The 19,077-nt window shown below is 37.5% G+C and overlaps 1 protein-coding gene across 1 annotated transcript; it reads right to left on the bottom strand.

Moving 5' to 3' along the window:
• Positions 1–8,077: 8,077 nt before the first annotated feature.
• Positions 8,078–8,626, bottom strand: LOC149157526 (chaperone protein dnaJ 11, chloroplastic-like). The gene has a single exon (XM_089435752.1). The coding sequence runs from the start codon at positions 8,624–8,626 to the stop codon at positions 8,078–8,080; it is 549 nt and encodes a 182-aa protein (XP_089291878.1).
• Positions 8,627–19,077: the final 10,451 nt, after the last annotated feature.

Genomic DNA, 19,077 nt, shown 5'->3' with positions numbered 1-19,077 from the left:
AACTGGTCAAAACTGGACCATACAGACTACGCCATGGGCAAGGTGTGATGCATACTCAAATGGCCTTCTGTGGGGTGCGATGAGCGAGAATAGACAAATGGCAGAGACAGTTTTCAAGGTGGATGATCATGGAATCTTCCAGAAACTTCTCCTATGACACTTGCCTCTCTGAATTCGCCCAGGGATGAGTAAGAGATCATGAAATCTCCAAGTGAAACCAAGAACTATCAGTGGAATGCCACTAATCAAAAACCCACAACTAACTCACACCCTTGCAAGACATCTATAAATGGATCCCTCATCTGAGAGATCTGGAGGCTAGAATTTTGTATTTTGTAAGGAAGTGTTGTTGGTTTGGTGAGAAGAGACATTGCATTGTTGGGTGATTTGCTTGTTCATGAGGTGAAGAGGGCTTCTACAACTCGGAGTATGATGCTGGATTAGACATTTGGGTTGTAATCCTCTCTTACATTACTATTAATAAAGTATGATCTTGTATTTGTGAATCTTATTGTTTATGAATGCAATTGTATGGTCAATGTGTTTCTAATTCCACATTGTTTATGATGTTTTAGATAGAGTAGAGATGCTTTGATAGTTTGCTGTTACTTTGACTCTACAGGTACTCTTTGAAGCGGGACAGGTAGGAGAGGAGTGGTAAATTCTATCAAGGAAAGGAGAAATCAAGCTAGGATCAAAGCGAAAGATCCAGGTTGGTCCTCTATTCTTCTCTTCCATCCATCACACTTAAAGGAACTCTTGAAAAGCTTTCATTGTTTGTTTCTAAGATAGCTACCCATCTTAGTGGGACTAGCAGTTCGAATCGACACTAGTTTTCCCTGAAACAAAAATGCCTCCTCATAGTCAACACCCTCAATTTGAGAGTACCCCTTGGACACAAATCTAGCCTTGTACTTTTCTATGCTTTCATATACTACATTATTTACCTTGAAGATCAATCTCGAACCCACAAATGATTTATCTACTTGTCTTGGGACCAATTCCCGAACATTTTTCTTTACAATGGATTCATATTCTTCCACCATTACATCAACCCACACAGGTTTCTCTACTTCTTCCTTGAAAGAGGATGGCTTAGTATCTACAAGCTCAGTCATTAGAGCCATGTAGCTAGTGTACTGATCTAATGAACTACTCTACTTGTGCTATTTTGAAGGAGAACCCACATTCTCCCTCACATCTTGCACAAGTCTCTCAACTTCCCTTATCCTTTTCCTGCCTTCCCTGGATGTTTCTGCTATAGTGGTTGTGTCCACTCTCCTCTCCTCAACTTATGGCTACTCCACAACTTCTTGAGGTTCCTCCTTTGGAGCTAAAAACTCCTCTTCTAGTGGGATCTGAATCTCCCTCTCAAGAGAGAATCACATGGCTTTATTTTCATCAATTTTACATCCCTTTGCACAACTATCATTCTGAGGAATGGAAATTACACACGGTAGTTGTAGGGAGTTTCTGTGTAACTGAAAAATACCCCCAACTCTGTTTTAGGCTCTAGCTTATTCCTTGATTCTTTGGAGACATGGCAGTAAATAGAGGCTCCAAAAATCCTGAAGTGCAACACATATGGTTTTCTCCCTCAGAAAGCCTCCTCTAATGTAATCGTGCCAAGAATTTGATGAGGACTCTAGTATTGCAAATAGACTATTGTGTTGCATCCCTCATCCCACAAATGTAGAGGTAGGCTTTGATCATGCAACATTGTCCTCGATTCTCTCAACCGCCCCATTCTGTTGTGGGTTGTGGGGTATTTTCAACTCTTGTCAAATGCCTTCTTTTGTGCATAATTTTTTAAATTCATTCAACACGTACTCATTTCCATTATCACTCCTGAGAGACTTCACCTTAATTCTCATTTCTTTCTCAACCAGTGCCTTGAATTCTATGAACTTGGGGAATGTCTCATCCTTCTTTCGCATGAAGAAGATTCAACACTTAAATGAGAATTCATCAATAAAAATGACAAAATATTTATGCCTAATTGTGGAGGTTGTCGAGAAATAAATTAGAGTGGATCCTTTTCAGTAGGGAAGATTTTAAGGATGGAAAATTATACTGAAGTTTAAAAACATTGGTGAATCTCACTAGTCCCTAACATGCAAACTATAGAATGTTTATTGATATATTTGTTAAATTATTCAAATCATAGTGATTTTATATATAGCCTTTATATAATGTTGGTGATTTTTAAGGTAAAAAAATATATATATTGTAAAATTTGCACGAATAATTTTTTATAAAAATGGAAATTAGTGAATCTTATTTTGGGAAAAATCATGGAAAATTAACCCATCTGCGAATATTAGCCCCTAAAATTTTCCATGATTTTCAGGGCTACATGTGCTTTGTTGTCCCAATCTTGGAATGTGAATTTTGTGTACTTCTTCAAGTTACATCCTTTGCATACATCCTTCTACTCAAGTGCTCCTTTGGGGAGGCTTGTGGTTATCTACTGTATGATCTTCAAAGAACTTTGATGAAATGGCCAAGTATTCTATGCCAAATCTCATAGACATTGTGACTCTACACCTTCAATGACTTTATGCTCAATGTAACACAATCCTCCACATCTAACTTATACAGGTTCCTCACACAAACCCTAATCTTCTTCACATGTCCCTTGGCTATGTGTCTCAAGAATTCCTTTCCTTCGTTGAAGATCACATCATGACCATGGTCTTGTAAAACTGAAACAAAGATGATATTTTTCTTTAGGCTCAGAACGAACATGAGATCCTTCAGCCTTAGGTGGGAGCCCGACTCCCTCTAAATGGTGATTGTACCAATCCCAGTCATGTTATACCTTTTGTCATCCCCATCTTGATGTGCATCTGCAAATATTTCTCCTCTAGGTCACTGAAAAAATATATATTTCTTGTCATGTGGAATGATACACCTAGTACCACATGCTCCCCATCATTGTGCTAACCATGCATGTAATGAGGGTAAAGTCAAGCTCAAACTATGAAGCTAAAGCTTCACCTTCTATGCCTCTTGAGGTATTCTTGCTTTCCTTCTTTTGTGGACACTTCGTGGCATAATGCCTAAAGTCATGGCAATGGAAGCATTTATTTTTTGATAATTATTTCTTATTGCTCCCTTGACTAGATTTTGGTTTGGATTGGGATTTCTTCCCTTTTCCCTTCTTTTCCTTTCTAGCCAATGCAAATTTTTCTTCATCCTCATCCTTGGATGAATTCCCATCTCTGGTATTTCACCTTATTTCCTCCTGTACCAAACCAAACCATAAGAACTCCCAACTCAGTAGTTTCTCCCTCCCATTCACCAAATCTTGATAGCTATGCCAGGTCTTGGAAAGGCCCAGAAGGGCTAGGGTTACCAAGTCTTCTTCAAGGATATTAACACCAACCCTGCCAAGTTCATCACAACACTATGTAAACTTTCTCAAATGCCACAGAATTGTGTCATTCTTCTGCATCTTGATACTTCGAAGTTTATCCTTGAGCTCCAACTTCCTGTGGTCATTACTATTCTCGAACAATTCTGTCAGTGCTTTCCACATTGTGAACGAAGTTTCTTTTCCATAGAGATTCAAGACAATATGACACAAGCCATGTCACACAAGGTGACATCATCCAAGTTGTTTGTCGATGTGGAAATTCAAATTTTCTCAATTTAATAAATGCAAAATCAAATTGATAATTTCTTACTACATTTTTCAACATTTTTCTTCATTTATCTTCTATTTTATTTAATTTCTTTAATTATTTTGTACTTTCATTAACAACACAATATTTTGGAAGTGAGAAATAACAATTAAATAAGTAAAAGACCCTTCACATTGTTTAATACATTCCTTAACCCCATCATCAATTTCCTCTCTTTACACTCCATTTCTTAAAAACATTCTCCTCACTCTAACCAGTGTTGTACATTTATACTAAAACAATAAATCTATTTAATAGCTATAACACAACTATTTCAAATCATATATATATAAATAAATAACTAACTAACTTACAGAAAAACTCATGGATAAAAACCCAAAAAAGGGTGTAATTCCATCACTCTTTCCTATAATCATGTCAATCTCTATAGATGAAGTCATCAATTCGTGTTCACAATGAAGAAATTTCCTAAATAATTTCACAATGTTACACTATTATCTAATTATTCTTTTTTTCGTAATAATCCCAAAATGAAAAGTAACTTGAGAAGGGGTTCAATGATTCATTCGACACACAATTATCTCAATTTATTATAGCAATTTCAAAATCAAAAGTGGCTTCTTCAAGGATTCATTTTACCCTTTGATTCATTTGAACTTTGAACTTTGAATAACTAAAAATTGATTCGATTATTATCCAAACACATAAATTTATCAATACTTATTAAGTATATGTTAGTTAAGCAAAAAATAATGAATTTGTGAATACTTAATTATATGTTCGTTAATAACGAGCAAAAAAATGGATTTATTGTTTATAATAAAGGCATCCAAATAGTAAAACCATGGTTTAATTATCCATAATAAAATAAAATTCTTTTCAATTCTATGTTGGAAAGGGTAGGGTAGGGTGGGGATGATAGTAAAAATAAAGATGTTCATTACATCTTTTATCCAAAAAAACATTGACTTTAAATCTTAGTGGGTCATATAGTGGGTCCACACTCTTCGAGTTAAACTGATACACTTCACCCCTCCCGCTTAACCAGCCTAATTAATATATTCCTCTCTAGTAATTTTATGAAATGAATTGAAAAAAAATAACAGTTATTATTTATTTTGGGATTAAAAATTTATTGAATTTTGAAACGTAGATTTTATTTTTTTGTATATTTAAAATATTCAAAATGTATAATTGTTGTGGGAGAGATTTTTACAGCGGTATATGGGAAGATGTTATACATTAGATTTAAAAATAACAAAATAATAATAATACTTCACCAGGTCTTGGATAGATGGTGATTGGGTGCTCTATTAAGGCATTCCTTAATGTGAAATCACTGGTTCAATTTCCCAGCCTGATTTGGGTGATATATTGGACATGATGAAGATGTAGTCTTACCATTCTTACAAAAAAAATAAAAAATTAATAATAACAAAAAAATTAATGTCGGCAATCAATAATATACTTCAATTTCCACCCTAATTTTATAACATTGAAAGTAAAAAAAAAAAAAAAACTAAACTTTTTAGTATGAGGGAGATGTGTACTTTCTTCACAACTTAATATGGAGTTGAAAAAAAATAATACTAGCATTTGCACTAGATGTTGCAAAGAAAATGTTGTAAGGCAATAGAAAAGGAACTAGTAGCTTAAGTGTCTTGTAAAATCGATGCAGTCTCTACACATCATTATAATGTTTCAAAATTATATGTTTACAATTTCCAAGATCATTTAATCAACATTTATTACCACGACAAAGAACAATATAAAGACCTAGAAAATAGGCTTGTGATCACCCTATGAGGACACAAATGAGAATGTTGAAGGTACATTCCTTGGAAACAACTTTTGAATGGTGCTAGATAATATTTACAATAAACATATGACAGAGATTGTATAAAAATCAATATTGGAAACAAGTTACAATTCTAATCAAAATCAATGTATCTATCTATCTATGTATTTTTATATAACGACTAAAGTCATGATAAGTCGAGTTGATTGTTAGGCATGGATCTCTTGATCTTGCACAAAAGTTTGTATAAAATACCACACAACACTTTGTGGTTGCGTTAGCAAAAGTGTCACGCAAGAAAGCTACTTTTAAAAAGCATGAAAGTAATTGAAACTATGCCAAAAGAACCTTGTTTTGTTTAAAAAACATTTTTTGTTGTTGACTTTTTGGTAGTGGCTTGAAGTGTCTTGTAAAGTCGATGCAATTTCTACACATTGTTATAATGTTTCAAAATTATATATTTACAATGTCCAAGATCATTCAATCAACATTTATTACCATGACAAAGAACAATATAAAAACCTGGAAAATAGGCTTGTGATCACCCTATGAGTACACAAATGAGAATGTTGAAGATATTTTCCTTGGAAACAACTTTTGAATGGTGCTAGATAATATCTACAATAATCATATGATAGATATTGTATAAAAATCAATATTGGAAACAAGTTACAATTCTAATCAAAATCAATGTATCTATCTATCTATGTTTTTTTTATATATATAATGACTAAAGTCATGATAAGTAGAGTTGACTGTTAGGCATGGATCTATTGATCTTGCACAAACGTTTGTATAAAATACCATACAACACTTCATGGTTGAGTTAGAAAAAGTGTCACGCAAGAAAGCTACTCTTAAAAAGCACGAAAGTAATTAAAACTGTGTCAAAAAAAACCTATTTTGTTTAAAAATTATTTCTGTAGTTGAAGTTTTGGAACTTGAATGGTGAGTAAGCCCCAGGATCATCCCTCACTTTTGATTTGCATGTTATTACAAAATATATGTTATTTCTACAGCGGGGAAAGACTGATAGATGACGACAGATGCCATCGATCTTTTAGAACAAGATTGGTTGAGAAGTTTGAGATAGTCGTAGGATCATCTTTCTTTTATGTGCACAAGACTAATCCACATCACATCCCTAAACACGAGAAATAAATTTTGTAGAGTTTTTTACATAAAAACTAGCTTTGCAAGAGAGAAAATGCATATGCCATCAATGCCCAAGATGAATGATGCCACATATCAGAAAGGTTCGATGTAACAGGTAAGGAGATTAACCAAATGAATATCCTTTATTGATCAAAGCTTTTTACAAAACATTCACATAATTAAAATTTGATCAAATTTTGAAATTCACAAAACTTGCTTTCCATCTTAATTACATGAAACCGTTACAACAGAGACACTCTGAAAATGCCCCCATTTTTACATAAAAGAATTGGAACCTGATCACTCTACGAATTGGCATTTGAGTTTTCTAGCACAAATTTTGTCCATTCCTTTTCTATGGAAGAAATTCCCAAATCTGAAGCAGGTTGTTATAAGTGAAGGTCTCTAGCCTTATGACATCCAATATATAGCAATTTTTTTGCGAAGTCTCCTCAATTTTCTTCGTTCAGATACAACTTCACAACTTCCTAGTAATGCTTCTTTGCTTGGTAATGGCTTGGAAATTACTGCTTTTGTTTTATCTAGGCCAAAATGTACTTTGCATACAACCATGATCTTTTCAAACATTGCAAGTTTTATTTTGGAGGAGATATCCCATAACTCTAAGCCTTCAACTACAGAACAATCTGATAATAATATGGAATAGGATGAGGGTGAGATAATACCGAGCAAGCAAGTTAGCAAAGAATTGAAATTAGAGCTGTCACATGTCATTGTTGGCAAGACATACCTGTTGGACTGGGCACCATTTGTTTCGAAGTTGATCTTGGTATGAGAAATAATGTGTGAGGCCATGGCCATAATTGCCATTGGCTGGTAGTTTGCAAAAGTGGAGTCCCAACTGATATATTGTTGGCATGAATTACATTTAGGGACTAAATGTAGGATGGCCAAAATGTTAATGCTTCAATATGGGCGTGCTACCATGGTCTCAAAAAGCACCCTGTCCAAGGAGCTAAAATTGTAACCTACAGATGTTGTAAGCCATTATTGAGGGAGGGGACAGATGGAAAGAGGCACAAAAATTCTAATGGCTTCTTCAATGTCCCAAGCATTCTTGCAGCAAGCTGCATTTTGATGATCTCCATTATCCAATGATATCCATGTGATTTTACTATAAGAAAGTTAGAATTGACCATATTGACTACTGTGATAGTAGTAGGAATCCTCCAGACAAATATCCCACCAAAACTAATTACAAGGTCATCCCATCTTAAAGAAATATATACATAATAACATATATTAGACAAGAGAGAATGGGTCCAAGCATCACTCCATACATAAATAAGAATCAAATTACGAGAGTACAGTGAAGCAGCCTGAAAATTTTCACCATAGATCTTGGTCATTTGCCTTCTCTAGAAGGTACGATCTTCAAAAGGCCTTATTCATCTCTCATACATAACCAAAATCCATGCACTAGAGTTAGAAATAAGAACATGGTCACAATCCCCCCTCAACACCAGCATTGATCTGTTTCCCAATTCCTTCCTCTCCAATGCCCAAATGAGGAGGATGGGGATGTTGCAGCCCTAGTAGTGTCAAACATGGGTATGAGGTGCAAATCATCATATGATTTTCTTTTTTGTGGATCAGACAGAGTATCATAAGCCTTATTTATCTCAAAAAAATGGTCAGTGGTTGTCTCAAGCTGGTGCAAAGGCATGACATCAGGGTGGTATTTCAGTTCCAGTCGTTTGTATGCAACCTTGATATCATTGCAGGAGGCATGACAAGATACATCCAAAGGAGCATAGTGATCCTTTTTCCTCCTAAAATTAATATCCCCTTTTTCTTCTATTGCAAAACTGGTAGTGATGGTTCTGCCATTGAAGCTGTGAGAAGCCCTTAATACCACATTGCCAGGACTCAGCTGATTACTTGAAATTGGGTTGCTTGTGGTACTTGTTGGGAATATCAATTCCCCCATAATCAGAGGGGATTGGCCTCTGGGAGATGAGAGTGGGGAATTGATTGTGAGAGACCCAAGTGTGGAAATATTCATGATTAATTTTTGTTTTGGAAAATATGGAGACAAGGCTAATTGTATGTATGTTCTGATATCCAAACTTTTCTGCTTTCAGAATGAGAGGATTGGCTACCATTTATATTATTAGCATTAGAGATTGTCTAGTTAATAAAATAAAGATTTTGATTATCTAATTAATAAAATAAAGATGATGGAAAGCAAAGTCTTCTCACATGGCATGCCTGTTGAATATGGTGAGCATTCTCCAAGTTAATGTTTCATTCCTCCACTTCAATACACTTCAATTAATGTTTCATAATGGAGTTTATATATATATATATATATATATATATATATATGACAGACCTATCAAGGTAATGGGTTAAACTGGTAAAAGGCTTTCACACCAGTTCCTATGTTAATATGCGAAACCTTTAAAAACATTAAATGCAAAAATCTAGAATCCAAGGGTCTTATACTTAAAAGCTTAAGTAATAAGGGTCCCTTAAGCTAACCCTTAAAATAATTAAGTACGAAAACCTAGAATCCAAGGGTATTATACTACTTAAGTAGTAAGGGTCCCTTAAGCTAACTAGTGTGTGTATGATGTGTGTATATATATGTACATTTTGTTAACACATAACAAATAAACATAACTAGTATGTTAGGACGGGTGGTCCTTTGTATTTAATAGTCAAGGAAATATGAACACATTAAATAAACAGGAGCAAAGATTTTATTTTGTAACTAATAATGACTGTACTATGAAGACAAATACTAAACTAGAGGTACAAAGACATGGAATCCTTTGTCATATTTCATACATGTTATTCTTACACAGTAAATATAAAAATATTTCTAAAAAAAAAATGTAAGTATACAACCTTGGTTCTGCAATCACTAAGATAAAGGGAAAGTAACCTTTAAAATACAGAATAAAGAAAACAGTTTCTATTGAAATTAGCTTCTTCCTACTTAGAATGATAGTATTACAATAAATACAAAGATTATAACCTTCATATTCTATATAATGATAACAACCACAATGGAAAAAAGTGCTCAAATAAAAGTAATACAGATTAGGTCCTATAGGCTTAGAATAAGTTACCAGAGAACAATAAATAAGTTAAAAGAGATATATCAGTTAATATTCAGTGTTAGATTCACAATGACTGATTCCATTGTAATTGAGTTATGGGGTTTTAAGTTTGTGAACGGGGATCTGAAAATGAATGATTAAGAAGCTTAACATGGCTCTCTGAATTAGTGAATGAATCCTGCTAAGAAATAGACCAAATTGTGAATTGACATTGGATGAAAGCATTCTAGTAATGAATGATGCCACATATCAGAAAGGTTCAATGTAACAGGTAAGGAGATTAACCAAATGAATATCCTTTATTAATCAAAGCTTATTACAAAACATTCACATAATTAAAATTTGATTAAAATTTTAAATTGACAAACCTTGCTTTCCATCTTAATTACATCAAACCGTTACAACAAAGACACTCTGAAAATGCCCCCATTTTTACATAAAAGAATTGGAACCTGATCACTCTATGAATTGGCATTTGCGTTTTCCAGCGTAAATTTTGTGCATTCGTTTTCTATGGAAGCAATTCCCAAATCTGAAGTAGGTTTTCATAAGTCAAGGTGGAAATTGTTACAGGCTATTGTGATGAGTAAATAAATGTATGATTTGTTGGATTCACACCCGAGTCTTTATGTGTAATCATAGGTAGCTGCCAATTTACATTATATTAAGCATGATAAATGAAAGAATGTGAATGCCAAGCTTTAAAAAATGGAGGGTCTCCAGATAGAGGATTTCAAATGCAATTTATAATCAAATGGAAATGAATTTTAAAAATTTGCAACATGGGGATTTTGTAGAATAATCCCAATTGACTTTCAAGTGGGCGGAGTAGCAGGTTCTTGACGACAATCTCAGCTGACCAGAGCTCATCAATTTCATCAACTAACCATTGGATAATATTGGTATTCATCTTGTTATCAAACCAAATATGTTTGGGAATCATCTGCAAAATAAACCAACAGTCCCATGATCGAACCCCAAGACACTAAAGATCACAAGAAAAGAAATAAATAGATTAGGGGTAAAGATAAAGATCATGACCTGCAAAGAAGCCCATCATTTTCTAATATCATCATGCTCGGTGTCATTTTCCCCTACCCATCCCTCAATAATTCTTGTCTTCTTCACTGGATCATAAAAATATTTGGAAGCATAATATTTTCCATAATCATACTAGAGCACCAACTCGACGTCCATTTCAGGATTATCACGGATAAATTTCTGGCTCGTTGCATTGTAAGTTCTAATGGGGTAATAATCATTTTTATTATCATCAAAGCTACCTTTGAGCGCATGCTTAATGCCCCCCCACCCATTTTTAGAAGTGTCCAAATCCAACGCTCCAGAGGTGACCATGGGATAGAAATCCACACACTCCTACATGCCAGAGTCTTTAACATAATGAAAAATATTCTCTTCTTCATACTTAACGAAGTCCTCTGTCTTTGTCGATCCAGCCTGTGATCGGATCCATGAAATCCTTGTGTCCTATGCCCTTGGGCGGGACTACGATAGGATTTGCCTACGATTTCACCCATTTCTGGAGAAGCAAATCAGAGGACTTGAATGGATTTGTTCGTGCATCTCGTATAGAGCATCGCAATGCTCCCGTCTGCCAAGAATGTAGCAAAGCCCGTCCAGTCACCATTGTTGTCGTACCAATGTTCGGGAACCATGGTCAAATCCAAGTAAAGCCAGTCCACTAGATCCTTCGACACAGTGTGGCCCCATGTTATGTTTCCCCAAATGACCGAGTCTAGATTATATTGATAGAAAAGATAATACCATCCCTTCTACACCGAAGGTCCTAAAGCCACAAAAAGCACAATTTATTTCACTTTAATCCATAACTCATTCAATTGCAATAAGGTTGATATCCATCTTTAAGTACAAAGTGAAGGCTAGATGCTACTTTTAACTATCCTCAGCCATGGTTACAAAGAATATCAGTTTAATTGTCAAATATTTAGAGGTATTTGACAGTGATGAAATATCAGTATAGATATCCAAGATCTAAAAGTATTTAACAGGGGTTGACGTTCATCTCATCCACAAACCCCAATGCCAATCCCACACACAACAATAGACAAGAATCAAAATAAACTGAAGAAATTTAAATAAAAGTAACAATTAATCCAAATGTATTAAATTTCTTTCAACACAATATTGTTCATCCAATTATTCTCAGGCTGCAAAATTGTAGGTTTTAACCCCGTACAAATATTACCTGCATACAAATTCTAAAACACAGAAAATAAATAATGCGAGATCAGAACACATAAAACACATATACATAGAGATTTTCCCCTGGATCCCAAAACTAGGACTACCAGCTTGATTTTTCATTATGTTCCTTTCAATGTTACAATACATATTTATACATGCCGAAGCATCCATTACCATGGACCGAAAAACCATCACATCCAATACCATGGATTGAAAACCATCGCATCCAATACCATGGACCGAAAACCATCGCATCCAAAAAACATGTGCAAAACTCATGCACAAAACCATAGGTGGGTCTACCCAACCTAACATAGGGTCCAAAACCAAAATTTTCTGGGGCGCTGCCCCAGACCCCATAAAGTGGGGTTACGGGTGCCCCTCAGACCCCCTATTAACTACATGGAAAGAATATAACACAACCCAACATTCTCCCACTTGTTGTTTTCTTTTGTTAAAATTGGCAACCAGGGCAAAACTTCATGTGGGTCATCTTATTCATGGCCAATAATATTTTTATTAGATTCCTCTCGTCTAGAGGTGTAGGATTGATATAAAGATCATCCAATTCCGATAAGTATTCATGGAGATATGAATTTATTTTGATTATGGAATTATTATCAAGCCGACCTACAATTCATGTAGGATCAGAAGCCCAACAGTCGCATCTATTCACCCACCAACGTTGTGTATAAATATAAGAGGATTTTTCCTCATTTCGACTCACTCATCTCATCACATCTCTCTCTCTCTACTGCGCAGATATGAGTCTCTTCTCTACTACGCTGAAATGGGTCTCTCTCTCTCTCTCACACATGTGAAGCCGGAAGCTGTTGAATTTGAAGCTGCAACTGCAGAAGTAAAGATTGACTTGCGTGGCCTAGAATATCTCCTCTTTGGAACTGCGTTGTAGGTTCATCTGAACCTCCTTTGAAAGCCGCAACTTTTGGTGGTGGAACGAAGTCAATCCGATGAACGGTTTGCAAGATATCGACTGCCCTAGTTTGAAGCCGGAAACTGCTGAAACTAAAGCTGCAACTGCAGAAGTAAAGATTGACTTGCGTGGCCTAGAAGATCTCCTCTTTGGAACTATGTTGTAGGTTCATCTGAACCTCCTTTGAAAGCCACAACTTTTGGTGGTGGAATGAAGTCAATCCGACTGTCGGTTTGTGAGATATGGTCTGCCCTAGTTTGATAATGAAGTCGCTAATGCTGATGCTACTGATCTAGGGTTTGCTACTGCTGATATGAATCAGATTTATTGTACTATTTCTCTCTGCTGAATTATTGAAGATGAAAGAAGATTTGATCAAAGGGTTTCCCCACACATTGTGGGGTTTGTCCCTGGCTAGCCGCCACATCTTGTGTCTCTTGTCTTGGCTTGTTCGTTTAATGTTCTATCTGCACTTTACTTTATGTACATGTGATTGCTAATCGGTGGAATATAATAAGAAAAAGAAGTAAACTGTTATAAGCATAGAACATACCATAATTTAACATGGTATCAGAGCTGAGGTGAAGACAAAGCCCGAGCAAGAGCAAGAGAAATCATTGAAGAGAAGATTGGCAAGGCTATCCTAAAAGAACTATGGGGTCCTCAACACTCTTTCCTGCTGAAGACAAGCTCCGTGAGAAAGTTGACTATCATGGATGGAAGATGTCTATCGATCTAACCATTGAAGATCAAGGGGTGCTGGACCATGTAAGAGGCAATATTGTTGAGCCTTCATCAAATGCATCCGCTGCTGCCTGGAACAAATGAAAAAATGGAGAATTCAAAACAATAGAAGATCATCCGGGACTCTATCGACAAGCACTTGGTGGCCTACATCTCTGAACTGGACACCTCCAAGGAAATCTATGATAGACTGGACTACTCTTCTGAACTATAATGTAATTCCTGGTTTCAAGGAATTAATGGCTAGATGCATTCAAGAAGAAACAAGGAAAGAAGAGCAAGAAATGCCCATGCCTAAAGGTCCTCCTGCTGCTTTTTCTTCTCATGCTAAGAAAAGGAATAATTCTGGGTCTAAATCGAAAAGAAAGGCTGGATTTAAGGGTGGAAGAAAAGGACGATGTTTCATTTGCAATAAAGCAGGTCACTATGCAAGGGAATGCCCTGATAGAAAGGACTCTCACAGTGACGATGATCAAAATCCCTCTCATGGTAATCAAAGGAATGACAAATTCAACAGCAAAGGTAAGAGGAGAGCTGGGAATCAAGGAAGAGGACAAGCATTCAAGAAGGCCAGAAATTCTAGGATGTATTAAATGCACCTGACCTCAAAAAGAACCTAGTGTCCATCTCGGGAACGGAAGACAAAGGCTACAAGGTAACCTTCAGCGATGGAAAGGTATGTATAAGGAAAAATAATGTTAAAGATGCCTTTACCCTTGGGTTTAGTGTTGATTCATTATATCAGGTCGATGGAAGTATGCTAGGTGTCATGTCTTATGACACATCTCTTCAGTCCGAACTTTGGCATTAGAGGTTTCCCCCCTTCATTATAAAGCTATACTCGGTGTAAGACAAATGGTGATAGGGATGCCCGAATTCTGAATAGAGAATGAAGGTGTATGTCAAGGATGTGCCAAAGGAAAGCTCAAAAGGGGACCATTCCCCTCAAGCCAAAGCAAGACCTCCAATATATTACAATTGGTTTACTCAGGCATACTTGAGGTTGGCATTAAGAGGGAGACTACTACACCACATACTCTTGAGAAGAATGGTGTGGCAGGAAGGAAGAACCATACGATTGTGGAAGCTGTCCAGGCCATGCTACATGATCAAAGACTTCTGAAGTTTTTATGGGATGAAACTACAAACATTGTCGTATATGTACAAAATCGATGCCCTCATCAAGCATTGGGTTCCAAGACTCTTGAAGAAAAGTTCACCACAAGGTGAACAATCTTCCGACTTTGAGGAGCTCTCAAAAAGCCGACACCAGGGAACCGAAAGAAAAGGATGATGAATCAATGCCTGATGTAGAAGAACCCATGGATCTGATTGATCCTCATCCACATGAGCCTTCCTCTTCTAAGAAGAGGCCTTCATGGCTTAGGGGAATACTTGATGATGCTGAAGGACATGCTGCACCCTGAGGAACCTTCCATCAAAGTAAGAAACTTAATAGGTATCAGGGATACCTGACCATCATGAGCACGATCATACAAAATGAACCTTCGTCATTCTCAGATGTCATCAAGCATTAACTATGGAAGGATGCTATGACCATAGAATATGAGTCTATTATGGAGAATGATGTCTGGGTAGTAGTTCCCAGACCCTGGACAAGACAATTGTTACTTCAAAATGGCTTTACAAGATAAAGCATGCAGCAAATGGAAGTATGGAAAAGTATAAGGTTCATTTTGTTGCTCGTGGTTTATCCCAGAAGGAAGGTATAGACGCTGATATTTGCACCTATTGCCAGATATACGACCATCCGCTTGATCATAGCCCTTGTGGCTTCACAAGGATGGAACCTACATCAGATGGATGTTAAGACCGCGTTCTTGCATGGTTCTATCAAAGAAGAGGTCTATGTGGAGAAACCCGAAGGATTTGAGATTTATGATCAAAAATCTCATGTATGCAGGTTGAAGAAAGCTCTCTATGGGCTGAAGCAAGCACCCCGAGCATGGTATGAGAGGATCGATAGCTACTTGATGAAGCTGGGATTCACTAGGAGTGAAGCTGATCCTAACCTTTACTTTAAGGTTGAAGATGACAAGCCTCTCATACTGGTGTTGTATGTGGATGACCTCTTTCTAACAGGTGCAAACCCTCTCATTCACAAATGTAAGAGGGAGATGGCTTCTGAATTTGAAATGAAGGACCAAGGACTTGAAGTGTGGTAGAAGCCAAGGGAAATTTTCCTATCTCAAGGAAAATATGTGGTAAATATATTAGAAAGATTCGGTATGATGGACTGCAAGCCTGTGACTACCTCGAGGATCTTAACTTTTAGAAGTTATATGGTAGTGATGTCGGCCCAGACTTGGGAAATGCCTCTGAGTTTCATAAACTCATTTGCATTGATGTTCTTGGTGAACCTCCGTTCGAACATATTTTTTGCAGTTAGCATTGTGAGCTCATATTTGGTTGAGCCTCACTGGATTGATGCCAGGAATCTTCTGAGATGTCTTCAGGACACAATCTCTCATGGATTAAGATACACTGTCGAAAATGTGAGACTACTTGGATAAACTGATGCTGATTGGGCAGGCAGTGTGGTGGACCGTAAGAGCACTTCCGAGTGCTGTTTCACCTTGGGATCTGCTTCGATATCCTGGATGAGCAGGAAGCAAAAGTCGGTGACTTTGAGCACCGCTGAAGAAGGATATACTATTGCTAGCATGACCTCGTGTGAGGCAGTCTGGTTGCGAAAGCTCTTAAGTGAGCTGTTTGGATACCATTGTGATTCTCTATAACAACCAGAGGTGGGATTCGATTATTGAGGAATCTCATATTCGTCGATTGCTCCAGCAGATAGACATCATCTGGGATATGGTAAGTTGATGAGCAAGGAGGCTCCATCGCATTAAGATGATGTACAGGTTGATACACCTTGTCAAAGCCCTGAGGAAAGATCTAATTTGTGATTTTCCCAAACGACTTGGAGTCGGCAAGAAACCTTTGTACAAGGGTCCTGCATGTTGCATAAATTGAGCTCTGGGAGCTCTGAGGGCTTGCAGTTCCTACTGGAGCAACATATGACCACAGGGTGACTTACCCTCCCCTGGTGGTGCAAACTGGAACAAGATGATTCGCTCTCTTGTGGGACAAGATGATTCGCTCTCTTGTGGAACAGGATGATTCGCTCTCCTATGTAGCAGGATGATTAGTTCTCCTGTGAGGCCTGGATTGATGTACTCTCCATGGCAGCCTAGATTGATGTGTTCTCCACGACGATTGTAGCAGGATTGATGTGTTCTCCTGTGAGGCCTAGATTGATGTGTTCTCCATGGAAATTGTAGCAGGATTGATGTGTTCTCCTGTGAGGCCTGGATTGATGTGTTCTCCATGGAAATTGTAGCAGGATTGATGTGTTCTCCTATGAGGACAGGATTGATTAGTTCTCCTCTCGAGGCATCCTACCCATGCAGTCTGGGACTCATGGGAAGTACCCCTCATCTGATCAATGAGCAGGGAAATGAAGTTAGGGACCATAGTAGTACCAATGGAAGCATCGTTGTAACTACCGTACTCCCTACGCTAGGATGACCTCCATTAATCTGGGATCAATGATACTGGTCTGGGACCAGTGGTAGGAGTTGTACCATACTATGACACTGACTTCGGGTCGGTTGAGACTGGTCTGGGATCAGTGGTACATACTCTGAGACTGACTTTGAGTCAGTGGAGGATGATATTGGTCTGGGACCATTGGAGTTGTACTCACTATGACACTGACTTTGGGTTGGTTGAGACTGGTCTGGGACCAGTGGTACATACTCTGAGACTGACTTTGAGTCAGTATGATACATCCTTGATCATTTCTTCTTCTTCATAATTCGGACAAAAGCAGAGTAGAACAGAACAATGCAAGAGCAGAGCAGAACAGAACAAAACAGTACAGATCAGTGCAGGGCAGAACAAGACAAAGCAGAACAGGCAAAATAGAGTAGAGCAGGGCAAGGGTCAGGTTGTACAAGCAGTGCATTTGATGGATGAATAGTAACGACCGATAGACAGATTGCAGATGAAGTTCTCCATGGTTGAGAGGGAGTGTTAAAATTGGCAACCAGGGCAAAACTTCATGTGGGTCATCTTATTCATGGCCAATAATATTTTTATTAGATTCCTCTCGTCGAGAGGTGTAGGATTGATATAAAGATCATCCAATTCCGATAAGTATTCATGGAGATATGAATTTATTTTGATTATGGAATTATTATCAAGCCGACCTACAACTCATGTAGGCTCAGAAGCCCAACAGTCGCATCTATTCACCCACCAACGTTGTGTATAAATATAAGAGGACTTTTCCTCATTTGGACTCACTCATCTCATCACATCTCTCTCTCTACTGCGCAGATATGAGTCTCTTCTCTACTGCGCTGAAATGGGTCTCTCTCTCTCACACATGTGAAGCCGGAAGTTGTTGAATTTGAAGCTGAAATTGCAGAAGTAAAGATTGACTTGCGTGGCCTAGAATATCTCCTCTTTGGAACTGCGCTGTAGGTTCATCTGAACCTCCTTTGAAAGCCGCAACTTTTGGTGGTGGAATGAAGTCAATCCGACGAACGGTTTGCAAGATATCGACTGCCCTAGTTTGAAGCCGGAAACTGCTGAAACTAAAGCTGCAACTGCAGAAGTAAAGATTGACTTGCGTGGCCTAGAAGATCTCCTCTTTGGAACTATGCTGTAGGTTCATCTGAACCTCCTTTGAAAGCCACAACTTTTGGTGGTGGAATGAAGTCAATCCGACTGTCAGTTTGTGAGATATGGTCTGCCCTAGTTTGATAATGAAGCCGCTAATGCTGATGCTACTGATCTAGGGTTTGCTACTGCTGATATGAATCAGATTTATTGTACTATTTCTCTCTGCTGAATTATTGAAGATGAAAGAAGATTTTATCAAAGGGTTTCCCCACACATTGTGGGGTTTGTCCCTGGCTAGCCGCCACATCTTGTGTCTCTTGTCTTGGCTTGTTTTCTGTCGATCGTTTAATGTTCTATCTGCACTTTACTTTATGTACATGTGATTGCTAATCGATGGAATATAATAAGAAAAAGAAGTAAACTGTTATAAGCATAGAACATACCATAATTTAACATCTTTCCATAGGGGGCCACAAGAGAGCTTAGTCATTTTTCCAACCCTGAAATGCCCATTGTCTCTCTACACCAAGAGAACTTCTAAGAGCTCATAGATTTTGTTAATGCATCTACAGTATTCTTCAAAGTGTCCACCTTTACCAGCAACACCTTTTTTTCTTCTATCATATCCCTCACAAAGTGATACTGAACATCAATGTGCTTTGTCTTTGAATGATATGTGGGGTTATTTGCCAAGAAAATTCCACTTTGGTTATCACAATCTATCCTTATAGCTTCCTGTACTAACCCCATACTTGAACACAATCTCTGCAACCAAACTGCTTCCTTGCTTGCATGAGTGGCTTCCATGTATTCTGCCTCTGTAGTTGACAG

This window comes from Pinus tabuliformis, chromosome 5_2, assembly GCF_031772625.1.
Source record: "Pinus tabuliformis cultivar Carrire ecotype Pingquan chromosome 5_2, CPIR1, whole genome shotgun sequence".
NCBI lineage: Eukaryota > Viridiplantae > Streptophyta > Pinopsida > Pinales > Pinaceae > Pinus > Pinus tabuliformis.
Note: the sequence above shows the minus strand (reverse complement) of the source record. Positions and strands in the feature narration are given on the sequence as shown.

Bases quoted from the DNA above. Each gene is read 5' to 3' on its own strand.
- LOC149157526 (XM_089435752.1), bottom strand. From the start codon at position 8,626: ATGAATATTTCCACACTTGGGTCTCTCACAATCAATTCCCCACTCTCA.